Here is a 16964-nt window from a genome sequence, read left to right on the forward strand (position 1 = left end):
GTTTTGTGTTCAATCAGGGCAGACTTTTCGATACTTAGACATATATATAGCCTCCTCCACGTGAAAGCTGAACTTCTATGGTGTTCTAGCCCGAATAGAGTTTACTCTCAAAGATATTTAATGTACTGATATTGAAGAAACTCTTTTTCCAAAAGAGTGTAATCATCATTCTAGCAATAAGAGATCTAGTGCTTTAATTAAAGGTATAGAAATGTAAAAGCTCATACTCTGAGCCAAATATGATTATTTAAACTTGACCGTCAATCAAAATAAAGTTGTTTTTAGAGCGCAGCTTTTAAGTGATCGTTTCCGACTTGAGCGGTGGCGCCGTCGGCGTAATTGCGCGTTTTGCATTATGGTGCGTTCCCACGCTAAAGATAGCGGGAACATTTTCCCTCTACATTTAGCTGGGAAATGTTCACGCTAAATGTAGCGAGAAAGATTTTTCCGTTATATTTAGCTCAAGTCACCGGAGTGAACGTTGCCTGGAGATATTTTGCATTTGCCGTAGACTAGTGTACAGCACAATGGCAGTTTAGCCCCATGTCGGAGTACAAACATCTCGCCCGAATCGCAAACTAAAAACATGCCTCCTTTGTAAGCCTCGTGAGAGGCCGGCTGGGGAGTAGGTAAACCACAGACTTTCACACTCTCCTAAAGTAATCGCATTCATTCAAAACACACCAATGCAGACCAACAAAATCTGGTTCAGGACATTTATTGAACAGGACAGATACTGGCTTAAAAAAAATAAAAAAATGGGTTTCATTTAAAATCTTGCAACAGCAGTGGTGACTTTCATTATTTTCACAATGACACAATACATAAAATTGCACACTTCGACCATTGACGTACGTTATTGTTCCGCATGCAATTAAAAAAACTCTTTCGTGTTGAGTTTGAGCACCAGTGGTGGTGGCGCGGAGTCGTCCGCTAGGAGGGCAGCGTGGATGCAGGCTTCATATTCGCGACGCAGTGAAACCTGGCGTGGAGGAAAAACAAAAGGCGGTGTGAGCAACGAGGTAGAGGGGCTTAGAGTGATAAACCGGAAGTTCGGAAGTGGCACCCCCCCGGTTGCCGCCATATTTTACGCAAATGTGACCACTCGTCACGTGACCTCCCAAGAGCCGTGACGTCACAGGCAAGATGGCAGCGCCCAGAGCTGGCGGATGCGAGTTTGTTCGGTGCGCGGTAGCCGTGATGTGCAGCTGCTTTCCGACGACTTCGGGCTTCTTCGTGCTCGCTGACGCAGGTATAATGTGAAAATATGAAGGAATGAGACTTTATACCGTTTTTGCGCAAGATCGCTCTGGATCATCTGGATATTAACGCCTGTGAGACAACATCAGCTGTGCATCGCCGTACCGGTGCTTGGATTCCGGGATGTGTCCGAGGATCGATAGAACTTTGAGTGCTTTTAACATGAAATTTTCGCATTCTCTTAGCTTTGTTTGAACGTTGAAATATCTGAGAATCTACGCGAAATGTATACGTCGCGTTAGGGCCTAAGGGAAGTTGTTTCAGCCCTCCGTCACCGAACAACCATAGCAACTTTTAGCGAGGAACCTCCTGCGATTTTAACCTTTTGTGCTAATCCACGACTCTACATTCGATCGCTTTTCTTCCCTTTTTTTTTTTGTGTGTGTGAGTGCGAAGTGCACCCTTATTTTCAGCTACGAGGTTGGCGTTTTATTGAGTATGGGGAAGAATAAATCGTTGCAGGCACCTGCTTCAAAGCTATTCGACTTGCTATAAGAACAACTGTTTTGGTGCATGCATAAATTAACTGCGCATTTTTTCTGTTTTGTAGGATTTATTGCAGCTATACTCTTTTCCATCAAGAGTGCATTGTATTAGTCGGTCAATTATTTAATTGTTCTAATTACCTGGATAAGATGATTCATATTTGTGTTCATCCCTTGCCTGGAGAGCAGTCTTGTTGAAAAATGTTGACTACCATTCCTTTCGGCCTCTTCAATAAACTCTTTTTAAAAGTGTGGGCTGTCTATACTTCGCATCACCGTAACTTGGAAAAGGCCAACCGCCACAGCCCCCTCGAGGCAATCAGAGAGACGGAGCGAAGGTGTGTGACAGATCTGTGCAGACGAGCACTCTGGTGATATGCTGTCATGTGCCTCTCTCCAATGTGTGTATTGACTCACCGAGACCGTAGCCTTTGCCGTCTGCCGAATTCTGATGAAACAAATTACAGTAGCTACTACTGTAATTACCCCAGGCTTTCATACTTTGGGTATTTGTTCGACAAGAATGTTATGTCCGCCATCCCTGTGAATTCGGCTCAGCAACTATTGGACTCGAATGCTGCATTGGCGTTCGACATGAACTGGGGCCCATTCGTGTGCTTTGCGCCGAAAAAAATGGTGACGGTTGTGTTGCCTGAAAAGGTTCTGCAAAGGGTCTATTGTGTCATACATATAGGAAGTGTCATGCTATATAACAATGCATCGACACATACTATTAAGCTATATGCTCAGAGGTGTGTTTGTTTTTCCAATTGACAAGTTACAGCAGTGTGCTTTAATGCTATTATCATGTGTGTAGTTTTAAGTATCCTCTCTGCAATGCCTACGAAGGCCCCTGGAAGGAATAAATTAATGAATAACATTTTCACATCACTGCAGTTGGTTTTCGGATGCACCACATGTTCAGGAAAGGTTGAACGAGTGCAGCCCCTTGCAAGAAGTCTGCCAGTCTGGTATGACCCCTTAATTAATATTGAAGAGTCAGAGAAGCGAGTGTCCTCGTAAGGTCCAGAGCGTGAAATGGACACAATTTTTGGTGTGTAGACTCTCAAGGCATGAAGGCAAGCGGAAATATGTTTATCTGGTTAGTGTATCGAATATGTTTATTTCCACTTGATTATATAATTATTGATTCTTAGTAAATGGTTCCATAACGAGTTCTTTCTGCGACAGTCTCGTGTCAGGCGTTCAGACGTAGTACCTGTGGACCTTGTTGTCGGATGACGCTCCTGGCACGTCGGTGTTCAGTTTGGTCGAGTAGCAACTTTGACCGACTGATGCTGTCTTGTAATCATACGTCATGTGCACTGAAGCTGCAGGGCTGGCTTCTAATCCGAAAATTTTCCTGGTAGTTTTCGGCATCAATGTAGCAAGCTCGGGCATGTATTGCTTACATGGCTGTGCCTTTCGCTGTACCGTTGACTTGAAAGCTGGCAACAATTTTTGTTTGCTATCCAAGTCTGGTGATGCTTGCAGTTCACTTTTGAGGGCAACCAACCATTTTATTCCTTCAAGTCACTCAGGGGCATTCTCCATCAAAGTTGGAAATTGTGTGCTTCGTGGAGTGGACACAGAAAATTGGTGTCAGCAAATTTTTAGGTATTGTCCTTGGACGACAACCGACACCAAATCCACTGTCACTGCATCGCCGCTCACCTGCTTTGTCGTGCTTACCTCTTGTTGAGGTGATGGACATGAGGAGCTTTGGGGTAATCAGGGATTCAGAATCTTCGATTCAGCACCTTCGGCATCAGGGACAAAGATCGCCGAAGGTAATCCTTAATCTCCCGTGGTCGCTCCTTGAGACGTAATCGAGGGTCGTTTGGCACGAACCCTCGCCGACCAATTCATTAGTACGGGCTGCTTTGGTAGACATGGTTGGCTTCATGCAGTGGTAGCAAAGTGGTTTTCGGTCGCACATTCGCATCACCTACGTTTTCCTCGGTGTACTTTGTTGAGCACAGACCTACACACGATGTCAAGAATGCTTCGGCGTTAGAGTGTCTCATTGAATTGGCATTGAATACTAAGGGGCAGCCGGTGGCGGTCGTCGTGCCATTGTGGCGTAAGTTGCCCTTGGTTTGTCAGATGCCGCTTCGCTCGCAGAAGCCTCGGTTGAAATACCTGTCAAACTTGTTCCGAAACAATCTCGGCAATCAAAATAAAAGCCGGGCAACTGATGGCAGGAAGTAGCGTCCTGATCTCCTCCCAGACAACGTCGTGGGTGATGTCGTGGATGCCTGGGAGGCTGGCGTCGAAATAGTAGCTGGACAACTCGAGTGTCGAGACGCCGGGAAGTTGTTCATAGTGGCAGGCTCGGGCATGCAGTGCACATTCCATGTTGGAAGCCTCAGTGATATGAACACTTCGACTGTTGTTGGGGGTTGCGGACAAGGCTGCCGAAGGTGTTGTCCCTCATGTGAGGCGCATGGGATTCTTAGGTTCTTGTCTTCTGTAGCATCAAGGCCGGCGTGGGCGTGGGCGTGGGCGCTTGATCAAGCACAGAACATCCTCCACGAGTGCGGTGGCGCTCTCATTGGGGCAGTGTCCTGGACAGAATCAAGAATGCGGCTCTCTTTCGTTGATGTTGGCTGACGGATGCGCGCTTCAGCTTGATCTTGCAAACTTCCCATGACGTTAAGGAGAATCCATGGTTCTCAGACCAGCGCCGGCAGTTTCTTCCACGAGAAGTATAGGTTCTGCAGGAGCTGGTTGTCTGTCCACTCAATGTGGCGGGCGACACTGTCATATTGTTCAATCCAGTCCTTGATGTCTTCATACAGCTTGCGTGAAAAAGCGTCGGAGTGTGATTTGCGACGGGCATGCAAACAATGGTGGGAGGGGACACGGTTTGCTGCTACAGGTTTGTCATTGTTGGCTTAGTCAGCTTCGGAGTTTCTGACAGGAGACCGAATTCTGGTGGTTTTTCCTGGTAGCAGCAACTGGCTCGGATTTCAGGTGCTTCGTGGTGTATTTCCAAGGTTACTCCTTGTGGTACTCGGTCGTATTGCGGTTGTTCTGCCAGGCTCGGGTCAGGACTTTGCCTACGGCTCGACAGGGGTATAAGACGCAGAATAGTCCGCCAGCCGTGTCCCATTATTGGGTAACTCGGCTGAAGAGCCGCCGGGTTCACACAGAGTGAAGGGCTACGGGGAAAGTGCCCAGCACCTCCACCTGAACATACGATTACAGCTGAGCATGACCTGCATTGTCCCAGAATAGTGAATATTGATAGAAGATAGGACTGGAACAAGGATCCGTGACAGTATAACAAAACTAGCAGAAGAGAATCTATCCTGACCACTGAAGAAGCTGCATTGCTTTAGTGGCATTCTGTCCGAATAAATCCTCTCCTTCGGGGTTTGGCGACTGCCGTGGACGAACTGAACTGAAATGGATGTGGGACCACTTTTCTGGTAATGAGCCACTGCAGACTGTTGCCACAAAGCGGCGTGAGCTGGGTACGTAACACGCTCGGTGAAATGTCCGGACAGCTTGCAATTCGCGTAACGAGTGTGGATGAAACGTTTGTGTTGACGAAACGTGCGGCAGACCAGCGGGATCAATACCAACTGCAACACCTGTGCTCCGTGAAAGTGCACGTCTACGCCGGAACAATTTCGGAAGCAGCACAGCATCACCTAAAGCATGGCACAGGAACTACCAGCTTGAAGGCAGCTCTTCGGTGCGCCGCACACCTGTGCTCCGTGAAAGTGCACTTCTACGCCGGAACAATTTGTAAGCAGCACAGCATCATTCAGCACGGCACGGGAATTACCAGCTTCAAGGCAGCCTTCCGGTGCGCCGCACAACCGAAGTGAGCCCTCGGTCATTTGATCGAAGCTGCACCGCGATTACACACCGCCAAGCACTACTCACGCAATTTCCGTCGCTAAACTGTGTATCCAAATATATTGCACACGCTTCACTGCAAACCTCGAAGATTCCGATGGTCAACGAGAGCACAGAAACGTCGCCTTAAATTATATCCTAGTGGTATCCGAATCAATCCGAGGTCCGAGCAACGTAGGTCAGATTGTCTCTTCCGTGGCAATATCCCGGTCGGTCACCAGCGAAATGCACACCGTTTCTCCATATTTTCACGTTATACCTACGTCAAACACCACGCTGAACTCTGAACGCGCTTTCGACCGGCCTCATATGACGGCTTCCGCGTCTGAAATCAACTCGCCGAGACGAACGACAACCAACAAAGCATCCGACAAGCTCCGGCCCAGCTGGGGCCAGCCGCTGCATGGGCGCTGCCATCTTTCCTGTGACGTCACGTATTTGGTTTGGTCATGTGACGTGTGGTCAAATTTGCGTACAATGGCAGCCTCCTTATGGGGGTCACTTTCGAGTGCAGACCGGAACCCCGGTTTATCGCTCTAAGCCCCTCTACCTCGTTGGGTGTGAGCGACAAGAATCCTAGCAGCACACTTTGTTCCGCGATTCCTTAGGACATCCAAGGGACGTTCACTGAACTAGGCGCCGAAATCACAAATCTCGCCCCAATTGAGGCGCCCCTCCACTTCCTCGAGGAATGCGCGAGGACCGGCGCCGGCCAATCGCTAGGACGAATAGGCGACCTAGGCTGCTTATTCGCCCTTGGGATTGGCCAGCGCCGGCCATCTCGCTTTCCTCGAGGAAGTGAAGGGTCACCTCGATTAGAGCAAGGTTTGTGCATTCGGCGGTAAGCGTGCTAGTACTCGGGAAGGCAGGCAGCACCGAAAGGGTGTAGGTCTAAGTAGGGCTCCACATTTTTAAGGCAGAATCTGTTTATACCCCATTTTAGAACTGCTCCAACTGTCGACTGTTCCACGTAGGTTGAACTTGTATGAAGCGTATAGGCCCGTTATTAAAACACAAAGGAAAGATTACTCTCGGATGGGGATGGAACAAGGAACAAGCCATTCCCAGCCAGACACCACACCGACTGAGCTACACAGAGCGGGTGAGCGGGGCGGCTAAATGCACTGGCACGCTGGCGCCATTAATGAGGCAGCTCCAGAACTGCAATTTACCAGGGCGAAGGTTTTGTGGTATTTGCAACGTCAAATGGATGTTACCACCAATGGGACATGGTCGTTCGTAACACCTCCGAAAGTTTTTCGAGCCAGAAAAGAAAAAATGATGCACAAATAAATTAAATGTAACTTAATGCAAACGGCAAGCATTCCGCAGCTACTCAAAGGACGGCATTGGCGTGTTCCCTTGTCGCAACAGATCCCGAGAGCTGTCACTCGTCCGTAAGCAGTGCAAGCCAACCTTAACAGCTTGTTTATAAAGCCATATTCACACCAGCTCAGCTACGCTGACAAAGACCAGACAAAAAATGTGTCCAGCTAGCATACACAAACTGTGCAGTTGTGCTAGCCCAGGAGAAGTCGTGAAGTCGAGAACATGAACGCGGGCAAACCGCTAAGCTGTACGGACCACCTGCGGCCGTCGGTGGGTTGCGTACGAGGCCACCGAAAATGTCGTCCTTCACGCCGCGCATCAGGATACGCAGCTTCTTTTCCTCGGTGGACTGAGGGTCGGCGCGGCTGCTCAGGCGGAGGACGTCTTCAACGAAGCTGGTTACCGTTTCGTTGGGCCCTTGAGTTCGGACTTGAAGGAGGTCTTCCGCTCGCTGTCGTCGTGTCTGGTTCGTGAATGTCTCCTTCAGGCCAGCGATACAGGTGTCCCACGACGTAAGCGACGCCTCGTGGTTCTCGAACCACTGCCTCGCGGTACCCTCCAAGGAGAAGTAGAGGTTTTGGAGGCGCTGCTCAGTGGTTCATCCATTATGGCGTGCTACACGTTCGTAGTGCAGGAGCCAGTCCTCTACGTCTTCGTGGGTCTCGCCATGGAAGGTCGTCGGAGTTCGCTGGGCAACAGGCAGGTAGACGACGGCGGCGGCGGTCGGGGACTGCGATTGCTGGTCGTCCATCGTCGGCCTCGTAGGCTGCCTGGTCCTGGGTGGCAGAAGTCCGTATTCCGGGTGTAGACCTTGGGTGCGGCGACTGGTCCGAGTTTCAGGTTCCGCGTTGAGTGGTCTTGTCACAGGGCTTGGAATCGGGCTTGCACTGCGGGCCCTGGGAGGGGAACGCTGTACCGGCATGCGGTACCCCGCACCTCCACCAAAATGTCACGGGTGGTGACCAAAAGAAAACAGGAAATAAACAGGGAGAAATAAACGTTTAATGTGGCGAACTTGTGCCAAAAATAAAGAAGGAAACGAAAGAAAGCAGAGCGTCGCGGGCGTCGAAGTCGGCGTGTCAGCAGAATCGAGCGCTAGGGCGAGACTGACTCGACAAGGTCGCGGGCGGCCTCTTATCTAGAGTGAGTCACTATCTCGAAGATTCGGCGGAGAAGGTTCGAGCGTAGCGGGCTCGGGGCGAGAATGAACAAGCACTTTCTAGAACAACAAAAACAGGGATGAACGATAGTTATGTCCGCAGCAAGAATGAACGAGAACTTTCTACAAGTCCGTGACCCTGCGCGCGGCATTATCCCCCCCTTTAAAAAGTGCATCGTCCCGATGCAGTCCGAAAACAAAACAAATAAAAATAACGGTAAACTAAAGAGTCATTTGGAACACATAAGGTCCACAGTCCTATCGAGCGTAGTACGGCTTCAGTCGCACGACGTGGACGACTTCCGGACGTGGAGGGCGGCGTGACGAAGTCCGTGTTCCGTCGGGCATCACTTCGTAGTTCAGATCCCCGAGTCGACGAAGCACTTTGTAGGGTCCAAAGTATCGTTTCAGCAATTTCTCACTGAGGCCGCGGCGACGGATGGGCGTCCATACCCACACCCTATCTCCGGGCTGGAAGTGGACGTCCCTGCGACGAAGGTTGTAGCGGCCGGCGTCGACGCGTTGCTGGTCTTGAATCAGGAGTCGGGCGAGCTGGCGAACTTCTTCGGCGCGTTGAGCAACCGCCTGGGCGTCGTCGCTCTCGTTGTCAGATGGCTCATGGGGCAGCATGGCGTCCAGCATGGTCGTTACCTTCCGACCATGTACCAGCTGGAAAGGGGTGAATCCAGTGGTCTCTTGAACCGCCGTATTGTAGGCGAACGTGACGTAGGGAAGCACCTCGTCCCACGTCTTGTGCTCTACGTCGACGTACATAGAGATCATATCGGCGATTGTCTTGTTGAGTCGCTCCGTCAGCCCGTTGGTCTGCGGGTGGTACGCAGTTGTACGACGATGGCTGGTGTGACTGAGTCGGAGGATTTCTTGGGTCAGTTGTGCCATGAACGATGATCCGCGATCTGTAATCAGAACTTCTGGAGCGCCGTGCCGGAGGACGATGGACTCAATGAAAAACTTGGCAACTTCCACAGCAGTCCCCGAAGGAAGAGCTTTCGTTTCGGCGTACCGCGTGAGATAATCTGTGGCGACGATGATCCAGCGGTTCCCCGACGTCGAAGGCGGAAAAGGACCAAGTAGATCCATTCCGATCTGCTGGAAGGGTGCAGTTGGAGGAGAAATAGGCTGCAGGAGTCCGGCCGGCCTCGTCGGAGGTTTCTTGCGTCGCTGGCACTCGTGGCATGATCGTGTGTACAGGTGGACGGTCTTGGGGAGCTTGGGCCAGTAATACTTTTCACGAATACGGGCCAGTGTCCGGCTGTATCCAAGGTGTCCGGACGTCGGGTCGTCGTGACATGCTTGAAAGATCTCCCCTCGAAGGTCGGTCGGTATTACCAGCAGCCACGGCGAGTTGTTGTTCCCGAAGTTCTCTTTGTAGAGTACACCTTGCCGAATGGTGAAGGTCGTCACGGCTCGTGAGAAAACACGGGGTACGGTAACTCCGCGCCCTTCCAGGTGCTCGATTAAGGCTCGCAGCTCCGGATCGTCTCGTTGACGTCGTGCCATGTCATCGGTGTTCACTGCCCCTAGAAAGCACTCGTCATCATCGTCGTCGCTGCTGCCGGAAGGTGTTTCGACAGGGGCCCTGGACAGGCAGTCAGCGTCGCTGTGCTTGTGTCCTGACTTGTAAACCACAGTCATGTTGAACTCTTGTAGCCGGAGGCTCCATCGAGCGAGGCGTCCTGACGGGTCCTTGAGGTTCGCAAGCCAGCAGAGCGAGTGGTGGTCCGTGACTACGCGGAACGGGCTTCCGTACAAGTACGGACGAAACTTCGTGATAGCCCAGACGACCGCAAGGCATTCTTTCTCAGTCGTGGAGTAATTTCTCTCTGCCTTGGACAGTGTCCGACTTGCGTAGGCGATGACTCGTTCGGTGCCTTCTTGTACTTGAACTAGTACCGCGCCAAGTCCTGCGTTACTTGCGTCAGTGTGAATCTCGGTGTCCGCATCCTGATCGAAATGTCCAAGAACCGGAGGCGTCTGGAGTCGTCGCTTCAGCTCGTCGAATGCCTGCTGCTGTTCCTCGGCCCATTCGAACCTCTCGGCGTCCTTCGTGAGGTTTGTAAGCGGTGCGGAAATCCGTGCGAAATCCTGAACGAAGCGACGATAGTAGGCGCAAAGTCCGAGGAATCTTCGCACGGCCTTTTTGTCTGTCGGCACTGGAAATGACGCGACGGCGCGAGTCTTCTCAGGGTCTGGGCGCACGCCTTTGTTGCTAACCACGTGACCTAGAAACTTCAGTTCGTCATAGGCGAACCGACACTTTGACGGCTTGAGGGTGAGTCCAGCGGTCCGTATGGCTTGAAGAACAGCTCGGAGTCGTCGCAAGTGCTCGTCGAAGTCGCTGGAAAACACCACGACGTCATCGAGGTAGACCAGACAGCTCTGCCACTTCAGTCCTGCCAGTACGGTGTCCATAACACGCTGGAAAGTTGCTGGCGCCGTACATAGTCCGAAGGGCATTACCTTGAACTCGTACAGCCCATCCGGCGTGACGAAAGCTGTCTTCTCTCGGTCCCGTTAGTCGACTTCGATCTGCCAGTAGCCGCTCTTCAGGTCCATCGATGAGAAGTATCGAGAGTGGCGCAGCCGGTCTAACGTGTCGTCGATTCGGGGGAGTGGGTAGACGTCTTTCTTCGTCACCGCGTTCAGCTGCCGGTAGTCCACGCAGAACCGAAGCGTTCCGTCCTTCTTAACCAGTACGACTGGAGAGGCCCACGGACTGCTTGATGGCTGGATTATGTCGTCGTTCAGCATCTCTTGAACTTGCTCCTGGATCACCTCCCTTTCTTTAACGGAGACTCTCCCTTTCTTTAACGGAGGTAACGGAGTACGGTGATCGATGCACAGGGCGCGCGTCGTCCTCGCTAATGATGCGGTGCTTCGCTACGGCTGTTTGGCGTACCTTCGACGACGTCGCAAAGCAGTCACGGTATTCGGCGAGGAGGTTCATCAGCTGCCGTCGTTTTGGGTCCGGAAGCTTAGGGTCGATGTCGAGTTGCGCTGGCGACGTACCGTCTTGCTGAGGTGGCGAGGATTCATCAGTAATGGCGGCGATTGCGATTTCGGCGGAGTTTCGGAGTTCCTCGACGTGGCCAACGGCTGAACCTTTCGTGAGGTGCTGCGTTTCATTCCGGAAGTTCGTCACGAGGACCACAGTGCGGCCATCCTGAAGTTCAGCTACTCCTCGTGCGACGCCTATTCCTCTTCCCAGGAGCAACTGGAGGTTACCTTCCAGAAGAACTTCGCTACGGGTAGCTGCGTCGGTCACGACAGGTACGACAACACTTGATCGCGGCGGCAGATTCACGTGGTCGGCAGCGACTCGGACGGCGGCTGACGCAGTTTGGAGTTTCTCTGAAGGCGGAACAGGTGTCCGCAACGTCAGTCTGTTTTCTCCAAGGTCGATGACGGCGCCGTATTCACACAAAAAGTCCATGCCGAGAATGACGTCTCTGGAACAGTCTTGTAGAATGACGAATTTCACAGGACACGTCTCGCCGTGAATTTCGACGCGAGCGGTGCACCTTCCGACAGGCGTGATGAGGTGTCCTCCGGCGGTTCGTATCTGCGGTCCATCCCACGGCGTCGTGACTTTTCGAAGGCGGCGGGAGAGCCTCCCACTCAAGACTGAGTAGTCTGCTCCGGTGTCCACGAGTGCCGATGCGTCGAGGCCGTCGATCACAACGTTCAGGTTGTTGGACACCGATGCAGGAGCGTCGTTGTGATGCGTGGGGTCGGGAGAGTGGGAGCGCTCCGTCGTTCTTGGAGGCTCTTTACGTCGGTTGTCTTCGGCAACTCCACCTCCAGGGGTTGCCGCGCCTAGTTTCCCCGGTGAGGAGCGAGGGGTGACAGGCTTTCACGTCGGGGTCGGTGCATCGGCGAAGCTGGACGTCGGGGCGATGGCGACCGGAACTCGCGGCGGAACGCAGGCTCGGGGGACTGGGGTCGTCGCAGGTACTCGTCGATCTCCCGAGGGCGTTCACCATACCGGGGGCGCGGGTCGTTTGGGTGGAATCCGCGCAGCCCGAGTCGTCGGTATGGGCATCGGCGGTACACATGGTCGGCTTCCCCGCAGTGGTAGCAGAGCGGGCGTCGGTCGGCCGTTCGCCACACATCGGTCTTCCGGGGTACAAGGGGCTCCTGGCTGGCGTACTGGGGCTGGACGTCGCGGCGTCGGTCGTGCTGCGGCGCAGGAGACTGGCGTCGGGGCGGCGCGACATAGGCGCGAGGAGGAGGCGGTGGCCGCCGGGCCACTGCGGCGTAGGTCACGGTGGGCTCCTCGGGTGCAGCTACGTTGGCAGGAGCCTCCAGTTGAATTGCCCGCTGAACCTCGTCGCGGACAACTTCGGCTATTGACACCGAAGCCGGCTGGTGGGTAGCAGGCAGGAGCTTCTTAATTTCCTCCCGGACGACGTCCCGGATGATCTCGCGAATGCTGGAGATGCTGGAGCCAGGGTCGCAAGCGGACGGCGGAACCGCGCTGACGCCGGGTAGCCTCTGGTAGTGGCTGGCTCGGGCTTGCAGTGCACGCTCAATGTTTGTCGCCTCGGTTACAAATTCTTGAATCGTCGTCGGTGGGTTGCGTACGAGGCCACCGAAAATGTCGTCCTTCACGCCGCGCATCAGGATACGCAGCTTCTTTTCCTCGGTGGACTGAGGGTCGGCGCGGCTGCTCAGGCGGAGGACGTCTTCAACGAAGCTGGTTACCGTTTCGTTGGGCCCTTGAGTTCGGACTTGAAGGAGGTCTTCCGCTCGCTGTCGTCGTGTCTGGTTCGTGAATGTCTCCTTCAGGCCAGCGATACAGGTGTCCCACGACGTAAGCGACGCCTCGTGGTTCTTGAACCACTGCCTCGCGGTACCCTCCAAGGAGAAGTAGAGGTTTTGGAGGCGCTGCTCAGTGGTCCATCCATTATGGCGTGCTACACGTTCGTAGTGCAGGAGCCAGTCCTCTACGTCTTCGTGGGTCTCGCCATGGAAGGTCGTCGGAGTTCGCTGGGCAACAGGCAGGTAGACGACGGCGGCGGCGGTCGGGGACTGCGATTGCTGGTCGTCCATCGTCGGCCTCGTAGGCTGCCTGGTCCTGGGTGGCAGAAGTCCGTATTCCGGGTGTAGACCTTGGGTGCGGCGACTGGTCCGAGTTTCAGGTTCCGCGTTGAGTGGTCTTGTCACAGGGCTTGGAATCGGGCTTGCACTGCGGGCCCTGGGAGGGGAACGCTGTACGGGCATGCGGTACCCCGCACCTCCACCAAAACGTCACGGGTGGTGACCAAAAGAAAACAGGAAATAAACAGGGAGAAATAAACGTTTAATGTGGCGAACTTGTGCCAAAAATAAAGAAGGAAACGAAAGAAAGCAGAGCGTCGCGGGCGTCGAAGTCGGCGTGTCAGCAGAATCGAGCGCTAGGGCGAGACTGACTCGACAAGGTCGCGGGCGGCCTCTTATCTAGAGTGAGTCACTATCTCGAAGATTCGGCGGAGAAGGTTCGAGCGTAGCGGGCTCGGGGCGAGAATGAACAAGCACTTTCTAGAACAACAAAAACAGGGATGAACGATAGTTATGTCCGCAGCAAGAATGAACGAGAACTTTCTACAAGTCCGTGACCCTGCGCGCGGCAATAATTACACCAGCTCAGCTACGCTGACAAAGACCAGACAAAGAATGTCTCCAGCTAGCACACAGAAACAGTGCAGTTGTGCTAGCCCAGGAGAAGTGGTGAAGTCGAGAACATGAACGCGGGCAAACCGCTAAGCTGTACGGACCACATGCGGACTACGTTCAGCGAGTCTTGAAGTCCAAACGGGCGCCTCATCATTTGAACTGTCGTCTGCTCTTTCAAACGTTCCTGCTTGTTGTCGTCTGCTGCATAAACAGGCCCTGCCTGACCGATCACTCCAATGACATGCACAAGCAATGTATTTTTGAAGCAGGAGGAAACAATGTGCAACGAGAAGCGGCAATTTACCAAAAGGAAAGAAGAGGCACCTGCATTCCTAGTCACTGCCATGCCAATCACACAATCGGGCACCTTGGAAGCTACAGTAGAATCATTATTTCAAGCTCCAGGAAGCGCCGAATTTCTCTCGAATTATCAGAAATTCATTTAAATACGATGCAAGATAACGTTACAATTTGGTGCATGAATGGCTAGACATACAATGGAAATATTTTATGATTTCCTCCACATGGAGGAAAACCACGAGCAATAAAAACAGGCGCTGCACTGCAATTTGCATGGCAACTTCCGCGCACGCCGCAGCTATGGCACGGCTGCCCCGTCACAGCGTTCGTGCATGTTGCTATTGAAGCTGCTGCACTTACATTGCTAATGTGTCCCCTGCTGTGGCCCCATTGAGCGTGCTTCTTAACGAGCACTGGAGCACTGCGGAAAAGTAACACCCGCAGTTACAAGCTCCGAGGTGCTGCTCCTCCGCAAGGCACCGATGCTTGGAAAGAAGCACACCCAATGGGGTCAGCTAGAAAAAAATACTGAATTGCATGAAAACGCAGTTTTAATTGAATGGCTTATGAAATTTGATCAAAAAATTGCATTAAACAGAGTGAGACAACCCAAATTTTTAAATTTAGTTCAAACTAACAAGAAGTATGGCATATCCGAGTTTGAACTGTTGCGAGCCTACTGTATGTCACTGCACTCTCTCCAAGTGTCCACACAAATGGCAAATTCGGGTGGTCAATCGCCGGCAAGACCGAGCCGGTGGTACCGGCAACCACAAGCGTGCTGGCAGTACACCACGTGACCCTCAGCAACTGAACATGGAACGCCAGACGGTGGCAGTTTACTTCGCCGCTTGACCGCGAGACACCGATAGCGAGGCTGCTGCTGCAGCTGCTGCCGCGTCACCCGTGTCCCAATGGCTTGGACTGGCTCGAGTATTGGCTGCTCAAGTGACTTCACATCATAGACAGGGACAAGAAGCTGACGTAAACACTGGTGCAACACGGGGCCAGTATTTACGTCAACTTTTTGTCCCCGTCTATTTTTTGGCGCTGGTCTACGACCTTGAACCAACTAACTCAAATTGCCACGATTAAAATAAGAACACCGACTTCACATAACAAGAAAAACAGCTTCATTATACGTTTCGCCTCCCATGCGGGAGGCATCATCAGTACATACACAGGAATGAGAGAGCTCCGGTCAACGCAGTCCTATTTATCGGGAAGGTCCATATAAGCTTCCGGGAGGGGGCCACGGTTCTTGTTGCACGCCGTCTTATCTCCGCGAATGAACCATGACTCAAGTAATTTGCGTGGGCCCCACCTATCCTCCTTCGCCAAGGTCGTCGCGGCTGTGAAGTCAAAGGTGTGTCCTGTGGTCCACGCGTGGTCTTGAGACGGGTGGCGTTCGTGGAATACTTGACGTCACGTTGGTGTTCTTTCATCCTGGTTATCTTCTTGCGTCCGGTCTCCCCAATGTACGAAGAGCCGCAGTCCTGGCAGGGGATCTTGTACACAATGCCTTTCTCCGTATCCGCAGGGCCACATATATGCCACATAGAGACTTCGGATTTGTATTGTTCTTTTGCTCAGTTTTTCTCGCTGAGCCCACCCATTTCGGAGGTGATGACACCGGATACAGTCTGGCGCCCTCTCGCCTGGCCGCTCGGGCGGAAAAGCGCCGGAAAGTTTTCGCTGCTTGCCGGAGGAGAACCACCACCTGAACTGTGCGCACCAGCCAGAAACTGGCAATGCGAACACCATACTTGCCAAGCTGTGGACTTTCAAATTCGTAAAACTCCCGCAGCCGCGGGGCAAGTTGTAAGAGGCAGGCACTTATCCCTAATGTTTATGCGAAGCGATGTGCACCTTAATGTCAGCCTTGCGACCGCGCGAAACGCTTACATCACACGTGCACGTGTGACAGAATGCAAACTTCTCTCCCGTCTTGGACGGCACGAAGCAAGGGAATTTCAACATGTAGGATTTCAGGAACACCTGAAAGTACCTCTCTTGAGGCTTGGAGTGCGCCATTCGGCTGCAAAGCCAACGCGACTAGGGAAATGCTATGAATATACGTGCAACAAATACACCGCACTGCTTGCCACGAAACTGGCCAAGACAGCGAGGCACAACACGTCGAAACAACGAGCGCCGCCAAACACATGAACAAAGGCTTTGGGCTTTGGATTGGCTTTGGATCCGTGGCCACGGGATAGACAAATAGTAAAAACCACGACGCTGCCGTGGATGGTACCTATCGCCCTCTTGTGGCGGTGCAATATACCGCAATTTTTACAAAAAAAATTTGAAAAAAAAAAATTGTCACATTTTTGTAAAATTTGAAGCAAGATTTGTAAAATTGTAGAGTTAGTCCCAATTTATACTTTTCTAAAAAAATTCGGAAGAATTGGCAGGCAGGAAACACTATTGCCAGCTTTCTGGCAAAATAAATTGCCGACGATTGACCACCCGAATTTGATATAAATAAAAGTATGGCAATGCCTGGCACTTGTGGGAGCCGAGGGTGAAAGACGAGGCAGAGAGCACGTGACAGGCGGCCGGCAGAGAAGACACGTGCTGGCACGAGAGATTGGGTGCAAGGAACGTTGAAGCCAAGCTGCCTAGCCTGGCCCATAACGAACCCCCGCGCTAAGGCTGCTACGAGTGCCGGTTGCTTCGCCTCCTCCCAACCGTCCGTGAGAGACCTCACCCCTGCATCCGGAGACATTCTCCTGTTCTTCCCGCGCTTCTCGTTACACTCTGGTTGCGTCATCTCCTCCCAACCACCATCCTGGGGCGCCCGAGAGAGCGCATCCGCGACCTTGTTGGTCGATCCCTTTCGGTACTCAACCGTGTACGAGTAGCGCTGCAAGGTTAGTACC

General features: G+C 52.5%; 1 protein-coding gene across 2 annotated transcripts in view; it reads right to left on the reverse strand.

The window, feature by feature from the left end:
* Positions 1-702: 702 nt before the first annotated feature.
* The window catches only part of LOC115332903 (cyclin-A1-like), a 39936-nt gene continuing 23674 nt past the window's right edge, over positions 703-16964 (reverse strand). For both annotated transcript variants that reach the window (XM_042289910.1, XM_042289909.1), the window contains one exon: positions 703-982. In XM_042289910.1, the coding sequence (XP_042145844.1) occupies positions 960-982 (23 nt within the window). In that variant the 3' untranslated portion in view covers positions 703-959. The remainder of the gene's footprint in view (positions 983-16964) is intronic.

The sequence above is a fragment of the Ixodes scapularis genome, unplaced genomic scaffold (genome assembly GCF_016920785.2).
Source record: "Ixodes scapularis isolate PalLabHiFi unplaced genomic scaffold, ASM1692078v2 PGA_scaffold13__105_contigs__length_92229423, whole genome shotgun sequence".
NCBI classification, from domain to species: Eukaryota; Metazoa; Arthropoda; class Arachnida; order Ixodida; family Ixodidae; genus Ixodes; species Ixodes scapularis.